Here is a 20,472-nt window from a genome sequence, read left to right as displayed (position 1 = left end):
GGTTTGTAGTGGATATTGTACTGGAGCATGTGGAGCAAAGGAAACATTTCTGCCAGCAGAATTCAGTTGGCTAAAAGAGTTAAGCTCTTGATTATTGAAGGATTTCACAATCAATTGTTGAGTTTCTGATATGGACAAACTGAGCGACAGAGAGAGATTGAGAGAGAGATTTAGATATAAAACTCCATAGTTAAAGAATGTTAGAACCAAAAGAGTTTTGTTTTGAGATGGCTAGGCTTAAGTTGCTGGAGATGTCTATATTCTGTGGGGTGTTTGCTACCATATGATAGTTAGAAGAGATTTGAAGGAGCATCCTTACTGGAAGTGAACAGAGGCTCAAGAAAGTTTTGGCTGTATACAAATAATTGACATTATAACCCAGACAAGCTGGTTAATCTTTCAACTTTTGATGAGTCTTGACTATTTATAGCTGCAACTGTAATAGGTGTATGAGGAAAATTGAGCTAAAACATTCAATTTAAAGTAAGTAATTGTGTCCATTGCATTTTTATTGTATTGACTATTTAAGAGAGTATAATTGTTAGTTTTTCTTTTGTAGACTATAATTCATTTGTTGAAATTGTGAGCTATGTGGTTTTATTTTTTAGTAAATAGCTCTTGGAAACAGATTCTTGGAAAATAGTTCCCTTGGGGATTCTCCCATTTTTCTGAGCTAACTCGCAGAAGAGCCACAAAACCTTTGAACAAAAAGCAGGGGTGATAGTACACAATGAAGAGAATTCCCATCACCTGAAAATTTCTCTGTCTTTTATCAAGTTTTTGTATTAATTTCTGAGACTGATTACCTGCTAATTTACATTAAGTGAATATTTCTTGACATTTAATGATATTGCTTAAATTTTTGAAATTTCATCTCTTTCACACTCTGATTATGTATTGCAATTTTGATGTTTGGTTCCACTTGTCTTGAGGGTTATGTCTTGCAATTTTTCTTGAAGAAAAATGTTTCTGCTATTTTACCTAAATAAAAACAGAAACTGCTGGAGAAACTCAGCAGATCTTGCAGCATTTGTATAGAGAGAAACAGAATTAACATTTCGAGTCCAAAGACTTTTCTTGGGAGTTGGGTTTCTCCTGTATTTGTGGTTTTATTTCAGATTAACAACACTTACAATATTGCCTTGTTTTATCAGGTAACATTACATCAATAATGTACATCTACAATGTCTCTGGAAGTTTGAATTTTGTTTCATTTTAAAATTTTAATTGTTATTACTACTTGTAAGAATGTATTTAATTTTTGTTTATAAACAGGAATATTGTGATTCAGATTGGAGAAGGACTGCTCACTGAACATGAAATCATGACAATTGGACGCTACTATAGCATTCGTGAACAGCAAAAAACAGACATTTGTCTCATACTGCATGTTGTCCAAGAGGCATTGAGAAAGGCCACTTTTGAGGATTTTACAAAAATATCTGAGGCTTTCATGTATGAGGATCGACAAAGGTAAAAAACATAATGTCATTATTATGAATGGTTATCATAGTAAATTCCTGGTATTCTTCCAGAGATTCTGTGTGGTAATATTTATGCACTTTATCTATGTTTTTCAATTTATACTCTTTGCCCAGCAGTTTTAAAATACTGGTCTCTAAACATCTGTGTTTATGAAATCAATTAATTAGATTCCTAGAAATAAGTTTTTCTTTCAATTGATCTTTAGGCAACCACAACTGAGAAGGTGTATGAGAATTTTAGTATTTGATTTCACCTCATACCAAAATGCTCCTTAAAGCATCATGCTTCTGATCTTTGGTATCAAAGTACAATTTTAATGTAGACAATTTTATATGAAATTCATCTGTCAATTATCTAATCTTTCTTCACTTCCTCAACAATTTACTAATGATTCTAAAATAGTATATAATTAAACAGAACCAGTGAAAAATGAAAAGGAAGAGAATTTATTGCCTCAGATGCGTTTACAAACACACTGGATAGGACAATATTTTGCCAATTATTTTCCCCTTTTTCCTTCTGCTATGCCATAGTACATGAGCACTAATTGATTTGATATTTTGCCCAAATGGCCATACTTTGTCCATTAGCCTATGAGTATGTTGGGCTGTTTAATTATAAACAGCATCACAGCTAAAAGCAATTAGGACAAATCATAGACAAGTATCTTCTAGCAGGGTTAGCACCAGGAGGGGAAAATTCATCTGATTTTACTGTCCCTAACCAAAGCACATGACAACTAACTATAAAAGTTGGTTCATAGATGATCTTTAGGAAAATGAGCTTGCAATGCCAACCAAGTCTTTTTTTAGATTAGATTACTTACAGTGTGGAAACTGTCTTGTTTAGTTGTGACACCAATTCCACCTTCTCTGGGCTGCTAGGAGTGGACAACAAAGGCAATTTTACCAGCATTAGCCATAGTCGAAGACATGTAATTATGAATTGAAAAGGGCATTCAGTAGAATGCCTCTGTCACACTTTTTTGTTCCAGATTTCCGGCAATTGTAGTATTTCGGTTTTGTACTACAGAGCAAAGTGAGTTAGTAGATTAACACCACGGAAACCAATGTGCAGGCTATCTAGGAAAATTTTGATTGCTAGCACACAGACCAGCTTAAGATCTAAATACAGGTTGTTCTGTTATAATGCGTGTTTCATTTATGCGAATTCGCTGGACCACAATTGACAAATTGGGGATGCTGTTTCGACAATGCAAACTTTTAAAATGTGTGTTGGCTGTAACAGGATTAAACACGCCATCATTTTAAGCACTGTTTCTAAAGTGCAATTTTTCTATAATGTGGGGTTGCAAAATTCCGGAACCATGCATTTTAGAAGAACTGACTGTTACAGATATTTCTGTTTTCTCTAATATTTTTGTATTGGAAACGTTTACGATTAAAATGATGTTTGGTCCCCAGGAGGGATCATCCAGAGTGACCCATATGCTCTTCTCATAGTTGTGTCCATTTTACATGGAACTGCTCCACTCCATCAATGAGTTGATGAGGTTACCCAACAGTAGACATTTTTTCAGTTTTCTGTGGTTTTCATTTCCAACATCATTTGAAGTAACAAGATTTAAATATCAGATGAGTTGAAATTTTACTAAAACTCACGAGTTTTCAAATTAATCGATGGTTTAAATGTTTCATTTAAAATATGTAATCAGCTTTAACGTTACAATTTGAAGAAACATTCATATGGTTTTGCTTATTTTTATTAACATTGGGTCCTGAATTTTCTCATTCTATTTAATACATAGACCATTGTTATATCATCAAGGTGCTAAAAGGATTCAGGAAATTTACATATTTTTTGCTGCTTTCATGCTAAATTTAAATTCTATCAATTCTTCGTGATACAAATCTCACTTCTGCCAATATCTGTCAGGGTTTTTCTTTGTTTACGTGATGTGGACATCACTGGCTAGGCCACCATTTATTGTCAATCCCTACTTGCCATTGTGAAGATAATGGTGAGACACATTGTTGAATCAATGCAGGTACATCCATAGTACTGTTAAGAAGGGAGTTCCAAGATTTTGACCTGACAACAGTAAAGCAGTGGCAAAGTCAGGATGGTGTGTACCTTGAGGGATGCATATGGTGGTGTTCCCTTGCATCTTCTGCCCTTGGCCTACTATGTAGTAATCTTTGCCTATCTGGGACATTTAGTCAAAGAAACCTGCATGAGTTACTGCAATGTAACTTGAAAATGATATTCACTGCTGCATTGGTGGTGCAGAGAGTGAGCTTTCAGATGCTGAATGAAGTGCAAATCAAACAAGCTGCTTTGTCCTGGATGGTGTCAAGCTTCTGGAGTGTTGTTGGAGCGGTAGTCATTCCAGGGAAGTGGGGAGTGTTCCATCACACTCCTGATTTGTGTCTTGTTTGTATTAGACAAACTTGGTGGAAGCAGAGGTGATTTACTTGCCACAGAATTCTGAGCTCTGACCTGCTCTTGTTGTGGCTGGTCCAGTTTTTCATTGTATTATTTGTAATTTTGCATTGTTCAAGTATATAGAAGTTTTCTCTAAATGATTTGTCATTTCTCCACAGAAATGTGTCAGCAGTTTTCTCTAATTTTTATCAATGATAGTAAGACATTTGCGAGCTGAAGAAAGTACCAACTAATGATTACATGCTACCAAGAAAATTTGTTTTATCTATTTAAACTGCTTTGTAAACTGCTTTTAAACTGCTGCACTTGATTTCCTGAAGTGCTTTTTTTCTCTTTCAACTCAAACGTTCTGCTACTTCCTAAAACCATACACACACAACAACTTCAGACAAGAGATAGATTTCCCCATGGCATACTTATTAAGAATTATGAAACATCCAGATGTATTGCTCTGAGTCATATTAAACATCTAGCACTTAAAATCAAACCTGCATTCAAACAAAATTAAAACCACATCCACAACCTCCACCAGCCTCCAGCCCCACCCACACAACCCTATTTAAACCCCCCCCCCCCCCAAAGGATGTTGGTCCCAGCTCTGTCAAGATGGAAGTCAGAAACCCATCCAATTTATGCATGCCGCTCCTTTTGCACAACTAGCTCCAATGCTCCAGGAATCGCAAACCTTAATGTAAAACTAGAAACTAATATTTTACACAAATATTGGGTGAGTAACTCATTCCCTATTAGTGGTATTACACAGGTCTTCAATGTGTCCCTGGGAGACAGGTACCACTGTATAAACCATGTAGCATTCTTGATTGATACAGTAGTACTAGCTGACTCCAGGCCCCATGAACTATCATAGGATCAGGTCAGAAAGGGAGATGGAAATCTCCTGCTGGTTACTATGTACCATCCCAACCCCATACACTTTAATACTGAACACCACTTAGATATCTCTGAGGCTGCAATGGCAGAGGATGTACCCTGAGTTGGGGTTTTCAATCTCCTTTATCACAGTGGCTTGGCAAAACTGTCACTGACTGAGCTGGTCAAGTCCTAAAGGGCATAACTGCTAGACCAGGCCTGTGACAGGTGGTGAAGGAACCAACAGGTGGAAAAAACATGTATAACTTCATGCTCACCATTCAGTTTACAGCAAATGCATTTGTCCATGACAGTACCAGTAGGAGTGACCAGCACACAGTGTTTGTGAAGACAAAGTCTTGTCTTCTTATTGAGGATACCTTCCATTGTGTTGTGTGGACCTACCACATGATAAATGGGATAGACTTCAAGCAGATCATGAAACTCAAGACTGGGCACTGATGAGTCACTTTGGGCCATCAGCAACAGAATCATCCTCAAAGTCCATCTGCAACATCATGGACTGGTATATCCTTGTGGAAGATGTGTATGGTTGTGGCGTTCTGCTGGAGTTGTCTGAAATGACGGAAAATGGTCCTTTGACTGTGGAGGCTGGTGGGTTGAAAAGTGCGGGCAAGTGGAACCCAGTCACACTGTTGTGAGTGATGAAAAGGGGCAAGGGCGGAAGCACAAGTGATAGGTTGAATGTGGTTAAGGGCCATGTCAACCACAGTGGGCAGGAAACCACGGTTATGGAAGAAGGAAGCCATGTTAGCAGTGCTATTTTGGAAGGTGACATCATCACAACAGAGACGAGATAAGCAAAGGAACTGGGAGAATGGGATAGAGTTCTTGCATGATGTGGGGTGGGAAGACCTGTCAAGAAGGTATCTATGGGAATCAGTGGCTTTGTAGTGGATGGCAGTGGATAGTTTATTCTCCTAAATGGAGATGGAGAGGTTGAGGAAACGAAGAGATGATGTTAAAGTTATAGACGGGTGGAAAGTGGAGGCAAAATGAACAAATCTTTCAAGATCCTGATGGTAGCATGAAGCATCTTTCCAGTCTGGCAGTTAGACACACCATTGTTCTGCCATTCTCATTCCCATCGCTTAACCTGAACTATCAACATCTTTTCCTCCCCCAGCACTCTACACACCACCACATCCCTCCCCAGCAAGAGCATAAATGCTGCCCCCTCCACACTTCACCAGCTCTGATGAAGGATCATCTAGACTTGAAACAGTAGCTTGCTGTCTCTCCATGGAAGACCCACTGTGATCTCCAGAATTTGTTGTTTTCAGTACACCATTTACCAACACTCCCTGGTATCTCCTGTCACGTACATAAGTTACCAGAAACACTGTGAAAAGGAGACCAGCACTGGAGCTCCAGAAACTTTCACAATATTCATGCAAATTATGTGAATAGGTATATTTTGTGTCTAAGCTATCTTGATCTGAATGGAAATAGGCATTCCACTAATTATGTTCTCTTTACCCCAATTATCAGTACAAATTAATTTTATGCATATTATCTTCTGAAGTATTATTTCTGGCATTCTAATGAATGTTCTATGTCAGTTGGTTAATTCATGCAAGCATATTAAACCCAGCGGTGCTATAAGGTTCAACAGGAATACAAGAGCTATGTAACCATCTTAAAATTATTATGGAAGTTGACAATTATGGCATTAGTTTGTTAGTTCAAGACATTACAATTTAAGAACCATTCTATCCTATTTAATAAAGAAAATCTGAAATATGACATGAATACAATATTATTGAAATAGTATTTCAAGTCAGCAACAGTATTCTGCTGTCATTCTGAGGAACCCTTTCCAGACACCATTATAAGGGAGAGAAGTTCAAGCAGCATTCCAAGAAAGAGACATGGCTGAGGGGCAACAACTCACCAGTTATAGCTTCCCCAACACAAGAGGAGACAGGCCACAAACTCTTTCAGCATCTGCTAGTTACCCAGAAGGATGCAGTGCTGTTGCCACTTCAGTTGGCACAAGCAGAACAGTTTGAGGCAGTAGAGTAATGTGTAAATATTTGTGATGAAGTTGATAGTGCCCACTCCCATCATTTTTGTTATTAATGTACAGTTCCTTAGGTCTTTGAAGAATTAGTTTATGCTGTAACTCCTGCTCCATCACAATGCATCAAATAGTATGATTTTCCCTTATCTTAATTTGATTTGAGTGCATATTTTGCTTTGATTAAGAGGCAGATCGGGGCAGAACTTATACACGTAACGGTAAGGTCCTGGGGAGTGTTGCTGAACAAAGAGACCTTGGAGTGCAGTTTCATAGTTCCTTGAAAGTGGAGTCACAGGTAAATAGGATAGTGAAGAAGGCATTTGGTGTGCTTTCCTTTATTGGTCAGAACATCAAGTATAGGAGTTAGGAGGTCATGTTGCAGCTGTACAGGACATTGGTTAGGCCACTTCTGGAATATTCTGTGCAATTCTGGTCTCCCTCCTATTGGAAGGACGTTGTGAAACTTGAAAGGGTTCAGAAAATGTTTACAAAGGTTTTGCCAGCGTTGGAGGGTTTGAGCTCTCAGGAGAGGCTGAATAGACTGGGGCTGGTTTCTCTGGAGCATCTGAGGCTGAGGGGTGACTTTATAGAGGTTTATAAAATCAAGAGAGGCATCGATAGGGTAAATAGACAAGGTTTTTTCCCTGGGTAGGGGAGTCCAGAACCAGAGGGCATGGGTATAGGGTGAGAGGGGAAAAATTTAAAAGGAACCTAAGGGGCAACTTTTTTCACACAGAGGGTGGTATGTGTATGGAATAAGCTGTCAGAGGAAGTGGTGGAGGCTGGTACAATTACAATATTTAAAAGGCATTTGGATGTTATTTGAATAGGAAGAGTTTAGAGGAATATGGGCCAAGTGCTGGCAAATGGAACTAGATTAGTTGATAGAGTAAAGTTGTAGTCAGTGTGATGGGTTAAAGTGTGTCTATTTTAATGCAAGAAGTGTCAGGAATAAGGGTGATAAACTTAGAGCATGGATTAGTACTTGGAGCTATGACGTTGTGGCCATTACGAAGACTTGGATATCACAGGGGCAAGAATGGTTGTTGGATGTTCCAGGGTTTAGATGTTTCAAAAGGAATTGGGAGAGAGGTAAAAGAGGTGGAGAGTGGCATTGCTAATCAGGGATAGTATCACACCTGCAGAAAGATACATCATTGAAGGGGGTTTGTCTACAGAGTCAGTATGGGTGGAAGTCAGAAACAGGAAAGGAGCAGTCACTTTATTGGGAATTTTCTATAAACCCCCAATACCAACAGAGACACAGACAAGCAGATTGGGAGGCAGATTTTGGAAAGGTGCAGAAGTAACAGGGTTGTTGTCATGCATGACTTCAACTTCCCTAATATTGATTGGAACCTCCTTAGTGCAAATAGTTTTAATGGAGCAGAATTTGTCAGGTGTGTCCAGGAATATGCAGATAAGCTGACTAGAGGGGAGGCATATGGGATTTGGAGCTTGGCAATGAACCAGGTCAAGTGTCAAATCTCTTGGTAAGAAAACATTTTGATGATAGTGATCATAACTCCCAGAACTTTACTATAGTCATGGAGAGGGATAGGAGCAGATGGCATGAGAAACTATTTAATTAGGTTAAGAGAAATCAGAATGCTATTAGGCAAGAACTGTGGTGCATAAATTGGCAACAGATGTTCTCAGGGAAATGCGCAACAGAAATGTGGAGGTTGTTTAGGGAGTACTTGCTGCAAGTACTGGATAGGTTTATTCCACTGAAGCAGGAAGGGACGGCAGGGTGAAGGAACCTTGGATGACAAGAGGTGTGGAACATCGACAAGAGGAAGAAGGGAGCTTACTTAATGTTGAGAAGGCAAGGATCAGACAAGGCTCTAGAGGGATACAAAGTAGTCAAGAAGGAACTGAAGAATGGACTTAGGAGAGCTAGAAGGGGGCATGAAAAAGCCTTGATGGCAAGGATTAAGGAAAACCCCAAGGCGTTCTACACTTATGTGAGTATGGCCAGAGTGAGGATAGGATTGATCAGGGATAGTGGAGGGAACATGTGCCTGGAGTCGGAGGAGGTAGGGAAGGTCCTTAATGAATACTTTGCTTCAATATTCACTATTGAGAGGGACCTTGACATTTCTGAGGACAATGTGATCGACTCAAACAGGTTGATGTTAGGAAGGAGGATGTACTGGAAAGTTTTAAACATGTGAGGATAGATAAGTCCCATGGGCCAGATGGAATATACCTAAGGTTCTAATGGGAAATAAGGCAAGAGATTGCTGCACATTTAGTGATGATCTTTGTATTCTCACTGTCCACTGGAGTAGTACCAGATGATTGGAGGGTGGCAAATGTTACTCCCTTGTTCACGGAAGGGAATAGGGGTAATCTTAGGAATTACAGACCAGTCAGTCTTATGTAGATAGTGGGCAAATTATTGAGAGGATTCTGAGAGATGGGATTTATGATTATTTGGAAAAGCAGAGTTTGATTAGAGATAATCAGCATGGCTTTGTGAGGGGCAGGTCATTCCTCACAAGCCTTATTGCATTCTTTGAGGATGTGATAAAAACACATTGATGAAGGTAGAGCAGTGGATGTGCTGTATATGGATTTTAGCAAAACGCTTGATAAGGTTCCCCATGTAGGCTCATTCAGAAGGTAAGGAGACATGTGATACAGGGAAATTTGGCTGTCTGGATACAGTATTGGCTAGCCCATAGAAGACAGAGGATGTTAGTAGATGGAAAGTATTCAGCCTAGAGCTCAGTGACCAGTGGTGTTCTGCAGGGATCTGTTCTGGGACCTGTGCTCTTTGTGATTTTTATAAATGGCTTGGATGAGGAAGTGGAAGGGTGGGTTAGTAAGTTTGCCAATGATGTGAGGGTTGGTGGAGTTGTGGATAGTGTGGAGGGCTATTGTTGGTTGCACCGAGACATTGTCAGGATGGAGAACTGGGCTGAGAAATGGTGGATGGAGTTCAACCTGGAAAACCATGAAGTGATTTATTTTGGAAGATCGAATTTGAATGCAGATAACTGGGTTAAAGGCCGGATTCTTGGCAGTGTAGAGGAACAGAGGGATCTTGGGGTTCACATCCATCGATCTCCAAGTTGATAGTCAAGTGTGTGATGCTGGAAACTCACAGCAGCAGGTCAAGCAGAATCCGAGGAATCCTTAGAGAGGATGTAGAGGCAGATTTACCAGGAAGCTGCCTTGAGTGGAGGGCATATCTTATGAAGAAAGGTTGAGGGAGCTAGAGCTTTTATCATTGGAGTGAAGAAGGATGAGAGGTGACTTGATAGAGACATACAAGATGATGAGAGGCATAGATAGAGTGGATAGCCAGAGACTTTTTCCCAGGGTGGAAATGACTATCATGAAGGGGCATAATTTTAAGGTGATTGGAGGAAGGTTTCGGGGAGATGGTCAGAGGTCAGTTCTTTCCACAGAGAGTGGTGGGTGCATGGAAAGCACTGCTAGCAGTGGCAGTAGAGTCAGGTATATTAGGGACATCTAAGCGACTCTTGGATAGGTACATGGAAGTTACTACAATGAAGGGTATGTAGGTCTGTTTGATCTTAGATTAGATTAAAGGTTGGCGCAACATCAAGGGCCGAAGGGCCTATACTGTGTTGTACTATTCTAAGTTCTATGTTCTACTAGTTTAGGAATCTGGTCAGCATGGACGAGTTGGACTGAAGGGTCTGTTTCCATGCTGTACAAGCTCTATGACTCTATGATTAAAACAAAATTTATGGAAGAGATGAAAGATCTATGTTAAAATGCAGTCAAATGTCAGTTAATAAAATCGATGCAAACACATATTAAAAAGCTGATGCTTTCTTCAGATCTGTAACATTTCAGTTTCATTTGTAACATATTTACCAGTAACTAAAGTTCAAAAAGGATGGAAAGGATACATATTCTACAAATGCAAGGCCTAAATTTGTAAGAAAATCAGAACTGGGAATGATAACAGAAGAGTATACACTGTTAAGTACCATTCTTGAAATTCTTACCATTTCCTTTCTTGAAAATTACACTGATTGTTGGAGCGTCAGTAATCTTGGAAGCTCCTGTGTACTTGAACAATGCAGCTTCACACTGAGGGAATATGGCAGGTGCAAGATTTGCATTGCTAAAAATATCATGGAAAATTGTGTTCATCAGTAATTGCAGATTTATTGCATATTTTCGTATAAATATTACACAATAACATAAATTCTGAAGAAAATGTGGAAATTCAGCATCAAATGTTTTGATGGATTTTTTTCTGTTTAACTGAACTATTACTAGACAACCATTATACTCACCATTGTGTGTAAGTTATGAGCTGTTTAATATAATGCTGTTTTTCTTTCTTTTTCTCAAACAGAACTGGATTTTTGCCAGTCCAGGAAAGTAGAAATATTCTGAAAGGTTTCCAGCTACCTATACCAAATGATATTCTTGATGAAATGATTTCAAAGTAAGTTTATAAATCAAATCAAAATTCTATTACATGCAATCCACTTTATTCATTTTATTTTATTTAGCATTCACAGTCACAGAACCAGCAATAGAGTCTTGTCAGTGGCTCAGAGTTCTGTTAACTTTTAATCCTCTTCAAATTAAGAAATCAGGCTAACTGAAATAGTGCTCCTCATCCGGATGATTTAAATTCTGTATTAAAATTAGAATGCAGCTTTCTAAAGAATTCATAATAGGCATTGCAGGTCTGAGAAAATACCTTGCAGTGTTGCCTGAATCTGGAAGTAGCTTTCACATTCATTATTTAATGAAAGATTTTTTTTGAGGTCACTCAGAATGTTGGAAATAGATGATATGAGGCCGGGGAGTTTACTTCAGCAATTTATAAGAATACAACACTGTTTTTATTGTCTTACCACAATTATTTCAAAACAATTTTAAAGTTTTCTAGGTGCTAATGGACAAGTGGCTTACCGGAACCTTATCTTAGGCATGAACTGGCGCGAAAACCCTGTACCCCATGTAGACATAAAACACCCTTTGGAGGTAGGACACATAATACAACATATACTTTATTTAGTTGTTTTTCAGAAGCCCAGTGTTATTACTGGATTGTTAGTCCGTTTTAATTTTATTTGAAAATACATATTTAAGTGTTAATAAAATTCAATAATTATGTAAGGATACATATTCTACTAATGCAAGACTTTTGTGAAACTCAAACTGGGGTTGTTTGAGATGATTACAGAGTATTCAGTACATTCTTAACTGCCCAGATAATGAAGCAATCCATGCCCTCATGCAGCAAGACTTGGATTTGGGCTTGGGCTGATAAATAATATGTGACATTTTCACCACACAAGCTCCAGGCAATGATCATATCCAAAAAGAGAAAAGAATCTCTTGTTTACCGACAAAATTAGAATCTCAAAGTCATACAGTATAGAAGCAGATCCTTCAGCCCAGCACATCCATGCCAACTAACAAACACCAAACTACTCAATTCCCAGATATTTGCACTTGGTCCATAGCCTTCTATACCCTAGCATTTTATTAGTCATCCAGATGCTTCTTAAATGTTGCAAGAGTATTTGCCTCCAACATCCTCTCAGGCAACACATTCCATATATCTACTTCCTTCTGGGCTAAAAAAAAATTCTGATCTTCTGTAAACCACTTACTCCTCATCTTAAATATATGCCCTCTGGTCTTAGAAATGTCTACTATGGGGAAGACATTCTCATGATCTGCTCTCACAATTTTGTATACCCCAATTAGAATACCCCTCTGCTCCAAGAAAAACAAACTCAACCCATCCAGTGTCTCCTCACACCTGAGACTTTTCATCTCAGGAAAAATCCTGGTTAATCTTTTCTGCACCCTCTCCAGTGCAATCATGTCCTTCCAATTGTATGACAACACAGTTTTCCATCCATGACCTAACCAATGTTGTATAAAACTATAACAACACTTTCTCGCTCTAAAGTCTGCACCCTGGCTAATGAAGCCAAGCATCCCTTATACCTGCTTCACCACCCTGTCTACCTGTGCTGATACCTTCCAGGATCTATGGATTTGTACACGAAGGTCCCTTTGTTCCTCAGTATTCCTTGGGGAACTACCATTCATTGTGTATATCCTTGCCTCATGAGACCTCCGAAAATGCAGCAGCTTCAACTTATCAGAATTAAAATTCATTTGCCATTGCTCTGCCCAATTTACGAGCTGATCAATATCAGACTGTCACCCAAGACCATCCCCCTCACTATCAACATCACCACCAATTTTCATGTCATCTGCACACTTACTAATTATATCTTCTACATTCACATCCAAGTCATTCATGTACATAACAAACAGCAAGGGTCCTAGCACTGATCCCTGTGGTAAATCACAGTTTCCAATTACAAAAATAATCCTCCACCATCATATTTTGCCTCTTATTTGCAAGCCAATTTTAGATTCAGTTTGTCAACTTGCCTTGGATCCCATGGACTCTTACATTATGGACAAGCCTTCCACATGGGACTTTGTCAAATGGTCTTGCGAAAGTCCATGTAAACCATGTCAACCACACTACCCTCATCAATATATTTAGTCACCTTTTCAAACAATTCCATTAAATTAGTCAAATTTCCCTCTAATAAATCTGTGCTATTTCTGATTAAATGGCTGCCTTTCCAAGTATTTTTTTATATTTTCCTTCATAGTTTTTTCCAATAATTTCCCTCACACCGATATTAGACTAACTGGTCTATAATTATTTGGCTTATCCTTGTTACCCTTCTTAGAACATAGAACATTACAGCGCAGTACAGGCCCTTTAGTCCTCGATGTTGCACCGACCTATGAACCAGTCTGAAACCCATCTAACCTACACTATTCCATTCTCATCCATATGCCTATCCAATGACCATTTAAATGCCCTTAAAGTTGGCAAATCTACTATTGTTGCAGGGAGTGTGTTCCCACCCCTACTACTCTGAGTAAAGAACCTACCTCTGACATCTGTCCTATATCTATCACCCCTCAATTTAAAGCTATTTCCCCTCATGCTAGCCATCACCATCAGAGGAAAATGGCTCTCACTGTCCAACCTATCTAACTCTCTGATTATCTTATATGTCTCTTTCCCCACAACCAAAGTAAGGCTCACAGGTCTATAATTTCCAGGGTTGTCTCTACTCCCCTGCTTGAACAAGGGAACATTTGCTATCCTCTAGTCTTCTGGCACTATTCCTGTATACAATGATAACATAAAGATCAAAGCCAAGGGCTCAGCAATCTCCTCCCTGGCTTCCCAGAGAATTCTAAGGTCTATTTTTACACTTTCCAGGATTGCTAACACCTCCTCCTTATGCACCTCAATCCCATCTAGTCTAGTAGCCTGTATCTCAGTACTCTCCTCAACAAATTGTCTTTTTCTAGTGTGAATACTGATGAAACATATTCATTTAGCGTTTCCCTTATCTCCTCTGACTCCATGCACAACTTCCCACTACTTTATTGGCCCTCATCTTACTATAGTCATGTTTTTATTCCTGATATAGACATCCTGAGGGTTTTCCTTGATCCTATCCACCAATGACTTCTCATGTCCCCTCCTGGCTCTTCTTAGCTCTCTCTTTAGGTCTTTCCTGGCTAACTTGCAACTCTCAAGCATCCTAACTGAGCCATCATATCTCATCCTAACATAAGCCTTCTTGTTCCTCTTGACAAAAGATTCAGCTTCCTTAGTAAACCATGGCTCCCGCACTCGACAACTTCCTCCCTGCCTGACAGGTACATACTTATCAAGGACTTGCAGTGGTTGTTCCTTGAATAAGCTCCACATTTCAATTGTGCCCATCCCTGTAGTTTCCTTCCCCATCCTATGCATCCTAAATCTTGGCTAATAGCATTATAATTGCCTTTCCCCCCGCTATAACTGTTGCCCTGCAGTATATACATATCCCTTTCCATCACTAAAGTAAACAAAACTGAATTGTGGTCATTATCACCAAAGTGCTCACCTACCTCCAAACCTAACACCTGGCCAGGTTCATTACCCAGCACCACATCTAATATGGCCTCGCACCTTGTTGACCTGTCTACATATTGTGTCAGGAAACTCTCCTGCACGCATTGGACAAAAACAGACCCTCTCAAGTACTTGAACTATAGTATTTCCGGTCAATATTTGGAAAGTTAAAGGCCCCCATAACAACTACCCTGTCACTGTCGCTCCTATCGGGGATCATCTTTGCTATCATGTCCTTGACATCTCTGGAACTATTCAGAGGCCTATAGAAAACCCCCAACAGGGTAACCTCTCCTTTCCTGTTTCTAACTTCAGGCCAGTCTACCTCAGTAGAGGAGTCCTCAAATGTCCTTTCTGTAACCATAATACTGTCCTTGACTAACATGGCCACACTGCCCCTCTTGTACCATTTTTTCTGTTGTTACTGAAACATCTAAATCCTGCAATAACCATTCCTAGCCCTGCTCTACCCATGTCTCCGAAATGGCCACAACATAAAAATCCCAGGTACCAATCCATGCTGCAAGTTCACTCACCTTATTCTGGATGCTCCTGGCATTGAAGTAGACACACTTCAAATCAAATTCTTGCCTGCCGGTGCCTTCTTGCAATCTTGAAATCTTTGTTCTGACTTCACTACTCTCAACCTCCCATATACTCAAACTACAATTTCAGTTCCCATCCCCCTGCTGAGTTAGTTTAGCAAATTTCCTCCCCCCCAGGATATTGGTACCCCTCTGGTTCAGGTGAAGACCATCTTGTTTGTAGAGGTCCTACCTACTGCAGAAAGAGCCCCAATTATCCAGGAATCCAAAACCCTCCCTCCTGCGCCATGTCTGTAGCCAGGTGTTCAACTCCTCTCCTTCCCCTATTCCTCGCTTTGATAGCACTTGCCACAGACAACAAACCAGAGATAACAACTCTGTTTGTTCTAACTCTAAGTTTCCACCCTAGCTCCCTGAGTTTGCTTTAAATCCTCATATCCTACCTATGTCATTGGTGCCTATGCGGACCATGATTTAGGCTGCTCCCCCTCCCAGCAAGGATCCTGAAAACACAATCAGAGACATCACGAACCCTGGGAGGCAACACACCAATCGTGAGTCTCTCTCGTTCCCACAGAACCTCCTATCTGTCCTCCTAACTATGGAGTCCTCAATGATTAATGCTCTGCTCCTTTTCCCCCTTTCCATTCTAAGCAGCAAGAACAGACTCTGTACGAGAGACCTGTGCCCCATTGCTTACCCCTGGTAAGTCGTCACCCCCAACAGTATCGAAAATGGTATACTTGTTGTTGAGCAGAACAGCCACAGGGGATCCCTGCACTGTCCACCAGTTCCCTTTCCGTCCCCTGACAGTAACCCATCTATCTTCTTCTTTAACCTGAGGTGTGACTACCTCCCTGTAACTCCTCTCAATAACCCCCTCCACCTCCCAAATGAACCAAAGTTCTTCCAGTTCCAGATCCAGTTCCCTAACACGGTTTTCGAGGAACTGGAGTTGGATGCACTTCCCACAGATGCAGTCAGCAGGTACACTACTGGTGACCCTTACCTTCCACATTCCACAGGACGAACATTCAACTGCCCTAACCTCCATTCCCACTACTCTAAATTCCCAACAAGACTACTGAAAAACTAAACAAAAAAATAAAGAAACCAGCCACCTTACCAATTAGCGCACAGAACCTTTTTGGTTAGAGGAGGAGGACAGGTGGGAGACACTACCCGAGTAGTGTTTCGGGTCAAGCAACCATCCAAATATAAAGCCACACTTACCCAGCAGTCCCTGTTTCTGCTCCTGCTTAGTGTGCGCTCCGCCAATACACGAGTTAAACCTTTATATCTTTTAAAATTCACCTTCCCTTCGGGCCTCTGGTCCTCGCTGTCGCTCCTCCCACTCCAACTGCTGCCGAATAAAGGTGAAGAACGCTGAACTCCTGAAGTAAATCTTTTAAAATTTACCTTCCCATTGGACCTCTAGTCCTTCTTGAACAAAGGAACCACATCAGCTATCATCTAGTCATCTAGCACTTCATCAGCAACCAGTGAAATATTCAATATGTTCACAAAGCCCTAGCAGCAACCTGGGATATATCTCATCAGACCTGGGGATTTATTGAAATGAATTGAATTTAATTATTTTAATTGTCACGTGTACTCACCTGAGTACAGTGAGAAGTTTACAAGTCACCACTTATGGTGCCATCTTAGGTACAAGGTACCTCGGTACAAATTCTTCAGTACAAGTTCTTTGGAAAAGAAAATAGAAAATAAAGAAATAAGAAGTCTAGCATTACAGATTGTAGGAATAAATTAGAAAATAGAAGGATAAGAAATTAAGAACAACAATTCTTCCAACCCAGTCCACACTGGCACCTAGCCTCTGGCCCACACTGAGCCTTGACTATAACCCACACTGGGCTTCATCTCTCAGCTCTCAAGGCAGAAAGGGGCCTCTGAAATTACATCAAGGCTGGAAGCCCATGCTGAGGTTATGCCAGGCCAAAGGATTGCCACGGGCTGCCAAAAGACCATGACTCTGGGCCACCAAGAGACCGCCAGGCTGTGCCAGGAGACTGCCACATGCCGCTGAGAAACCGCCATACTGCACCAGTGAGAGACCACCACGGTGGGCTGTGAGATCACCACAGTGGGCCGGGGGATCACCACACCAGGCCTGCACCTGCTATGCCTGGAGACTGTCACACCAGGCTGAGAAACCACGCCAGGTTGGGATGCCACCACACCAGGCTGAGAAACCACGTCAGGTTGGGATGCCACCACACCAGACTGAGAAATTATCACACCAGGTTGGGATGCCACCACACCAGACTGAGAAATAACCACGCCACGCCGGGATGCCAGCACACCAGGCTGAGGAACCACGTCAGGTTGGGATGCCACCACACCAGACTGAGAAATTATCACACCAGGTTGGGATGCCACCACACCAGACTGAGAAATAACCACGCCACGCCGGGATGCCAGCACACCAGGCTGAGGAACCACCACGCCAGGTCGGGATGCCACCACACCAGACTGAGAAATTATCACACCAGGTCGGGATGCCACCACACCAGGCTGAGAAACCACCACGCCAGGTCGGGATGCCACCACGCCAGGTCGGGATGTCACCACACCAGGCTGAGAAGCCACCACGCTGAGTCCTTGCAAAGCCATGAATCCAAGTCCACACTGAAAAGAGGACTTTGTGTCCCGGGCGTTCAGGACGTCACCGAGAAGAAAGAAGAAAAAATAAACACAAATGACCCATAAAGAGAAAAAAATGGAAAAGAAATAGACAGAGCAGACAGGGTCTATCTGAAGTGCCATCATAAGCACGTGTAAAACATCTGATACCTTCTCCTGATTAATCTTCGCATGTTCTAAAACCTCACCATCCCAAGTGAAATACCCGGCTACATGTCATTCTCCTCTGTGAATAAAGATGAAAAATGTACATTTAAGATGTTACCCACATTCATTGGTTCCATACGCAAGTTGCCCCTTTAGTCTCTAATAAGTCCCACTCTTTCCATGGTAATCCTTTTACTTTTAATATACTTATAAAAAGCCTTGGTGTTTTTCTCGATCCCATCTGCCAAAGATATTTGGTGGCCCCTCTTTAATTGCCAAATTTCCTTTTCAAGCTTTTGCAGCATCTCCTCTGTTTTTAATGTGCTATATCTAACATATGCTTCCTTCTTTTCCTTCATCAAACTCTCAATATCCCTTGACATTCAGAGTTCTCTGGATTTGCTCCCCGTGCTCTTCACTCTTAGAGGAACATGCTGGCCCTGAATCCTCATTTCATGATTTTTAAAATACTCCCACTTTTGTAGCCCAAACAAGTGAGTTAACTGACATTACCCTTGTTTTACATCCTCTCATAAAATTTCTCTTTGTACAAAAGAAACTAGTCCCCAAACTGGCTGTGAAACAAACTTATCAAGTTCTACAGTGGACAGTAAGCAGATTGCCTGATGGGTACTGGATTTTGTCCAATGTTAAGTGTGTACTACATTTCAGCAGGGAAAGGAGGGAGAGTAAGAGTCTGTTATCCACTCCCCTCTGTCCAGGTTCCAAGGCTACAAAGAATCTACTATGCTTTTATAAAGCTTAATGGAATTCTCAGCAGCTAAGGGCATGTGTGCTGTCTGTTGAGGCCCTTCAGATGGACATGTTTCTCAGACAAAGGGAAGATAATTTGAGCACCCTGCCCCAATTATTTCAATAACCATCCCCGCAAGGTATGAAGATGACCTACAGCAGCCTGCATACTGACTGAGGAGGAGTTCGAGACTGCTACAATTGCACTGACTTGGTGATTCATCCAAATCCAATATCTAAAATTGAAAGCAAGTTGGTAGGATTTAATATAGAAGTCAAATCAGGATAGGTGAGAACAGATTGCATAAGTTCCAGCTGTATTTCTGGATATTTGTGTAGAATCTGAACTGATATTTTCTTCCTGCTGTTTGCTGTTTCAGGTTAACAAAGCTGGGAGTGGAGAGTTCCCAGTTAAGAAAGTGGCGAGCATCAACTATATAGCCTTCATTGAAGATTTATTTGGCAAGCAGGAGTGAAGTGACGTAGTATAGGTCTTACTTTTTTAAAAAGTATATAGAAACAACTTTTTGAAAGTTCTACTAAGGCAGTTGTTTTATTATAGAATTTTAGCATTGATAAGAAATTATTAATACCCTTCAGCAGCTCAGTAATATAATTCCAGTTAGAAATTGGCCTAAAAATGATGAAATTAAAATAGCTTTACTGATTGGCATTTCTGTGTGTAATTTGGATGCATTAAATAATCAACTGGCAATAAATCAGCATACTTAAAACTCCACATAGCTTTCTGGATGACCTTTTTTCACACCAAAGCAATAATGTGGAGAAATGACTGAGCTCTCAGGTAGATTTCTCTCTCCCTTTTCCTTGGTATGTTCCAAGCAGTGAGAGTCAGCTGAAAGCTGAAAGAAACTTTGCAAAATTCAATACCTGAACAAGGGGCAGGCCTCCAGCAATAAGTTGGTGATCAACCTTCCTGCTGAAACAGGTAGGGGGCTGGAAGATATATTTACATGAGGGTCCTGTGGTGTAATTGGTTCATGCATTGTTAATTAAAATGACAGTGTAAGCATACCTTAATTTATATCTCCACAATATTTCTCAAGGTAATTTCCTGATATTTCTGAATTGGATTATGATTCAGAATTGCTGGGTTTTCTTTGTTTTCATTGAGAAGACAAAATTCAGGAAGTTTAAAGTAAAGAGCAAGCACTGGCAGTTCTCTTTTGAGAGAACCATTTTTGATCATTTATTCTAATGTAAAGGGGAGGAGCATCCGCAACAAGCATAAGGACAATTTGACACCAGATTGTGGAAATCCTTATCCTCCATCACATGATAGATTCAGAGAAACGTGCAATTCTCAGAGCAGCTATACATAAGGAGCTCAGGAGGAGGCCCCCTTTGTACCTATGCTGCCTCATGCAATTGGGTCTATGAAGTTGCCATGGCCAATGAGGCAATGGCAAAATCAGTATATAGTCCTGGATAGCTTTGCCTTTATTTTTTCCAAATATCAGCAGCATCAGTTTGCAATTCATGCCAACATTAAACAGGAAACTGAAGTCATGTTTGCTAAAGGACATCTTTCACCATATTCCTGAATTGCTGAAAACAGTAACAGATAGCTCTGA

At 40.5% G+C, this 20,472-nt stretch overlaps 1 protein-coding gene across 1 annotated transcript in view; it reads left to right on the top strand.

Moving 5' to 3' along the window:
* The window catches only part of efhc2 (EF-hand domain (C-terminal) containing 2), a 118,252-nt gene extending 98,636 nt beyond the window's left edge, over nucleotides 1–19,616 (top strand). Inside the window, exons 12-15 of the mRNA XM_072585167.1 lie at nucleotides 1,276–1,473; nucleotides 11,151–11,243; nucleotides 11,689–11,791; nucleotides 19,258–19,616. Of these exons, the coding sequence (XP_072441268.1) occupies nucleotides 1,276–1,473; nucleotides 11,151–11,243; nucleotides 11,689–11,791; nucleotides 19,258–19,353 (490 nt within the window). The 3' untranslated portion in view covers nucleotides 19,354–19,616. The remainder of the gene's footprint in view (nucleotides 1–1,275; nucleotides 1,474–11,150; nucleotides 11,244–11,688; nucleotides 11,792–19,257) is intronic.
* Nucleotides 19,617–20,472: the final 856 nt, after the last annotated feature.

The sequence above is a fragment of the Chiloscyllium punctatum genome, chromosome 15, assembly GCF_047496795.1.
Source record: "Chiloscyllium punctatum isolate Juve2018m chromosome 15, sChiPun1.3, whole genome shotgun sequence".
NCBI classification, from domain to species: domain Eukaryota; kingdom Metazoa; phylum Chordata; class Chondrichthyes; order Orectolobiformes; family Hemiscylliidae; genus Chiloscyllium; species Chiloscyllium punctatum.
This window is presented reverse-complemented; position numbering and strand designations above follow the sequence as displayed.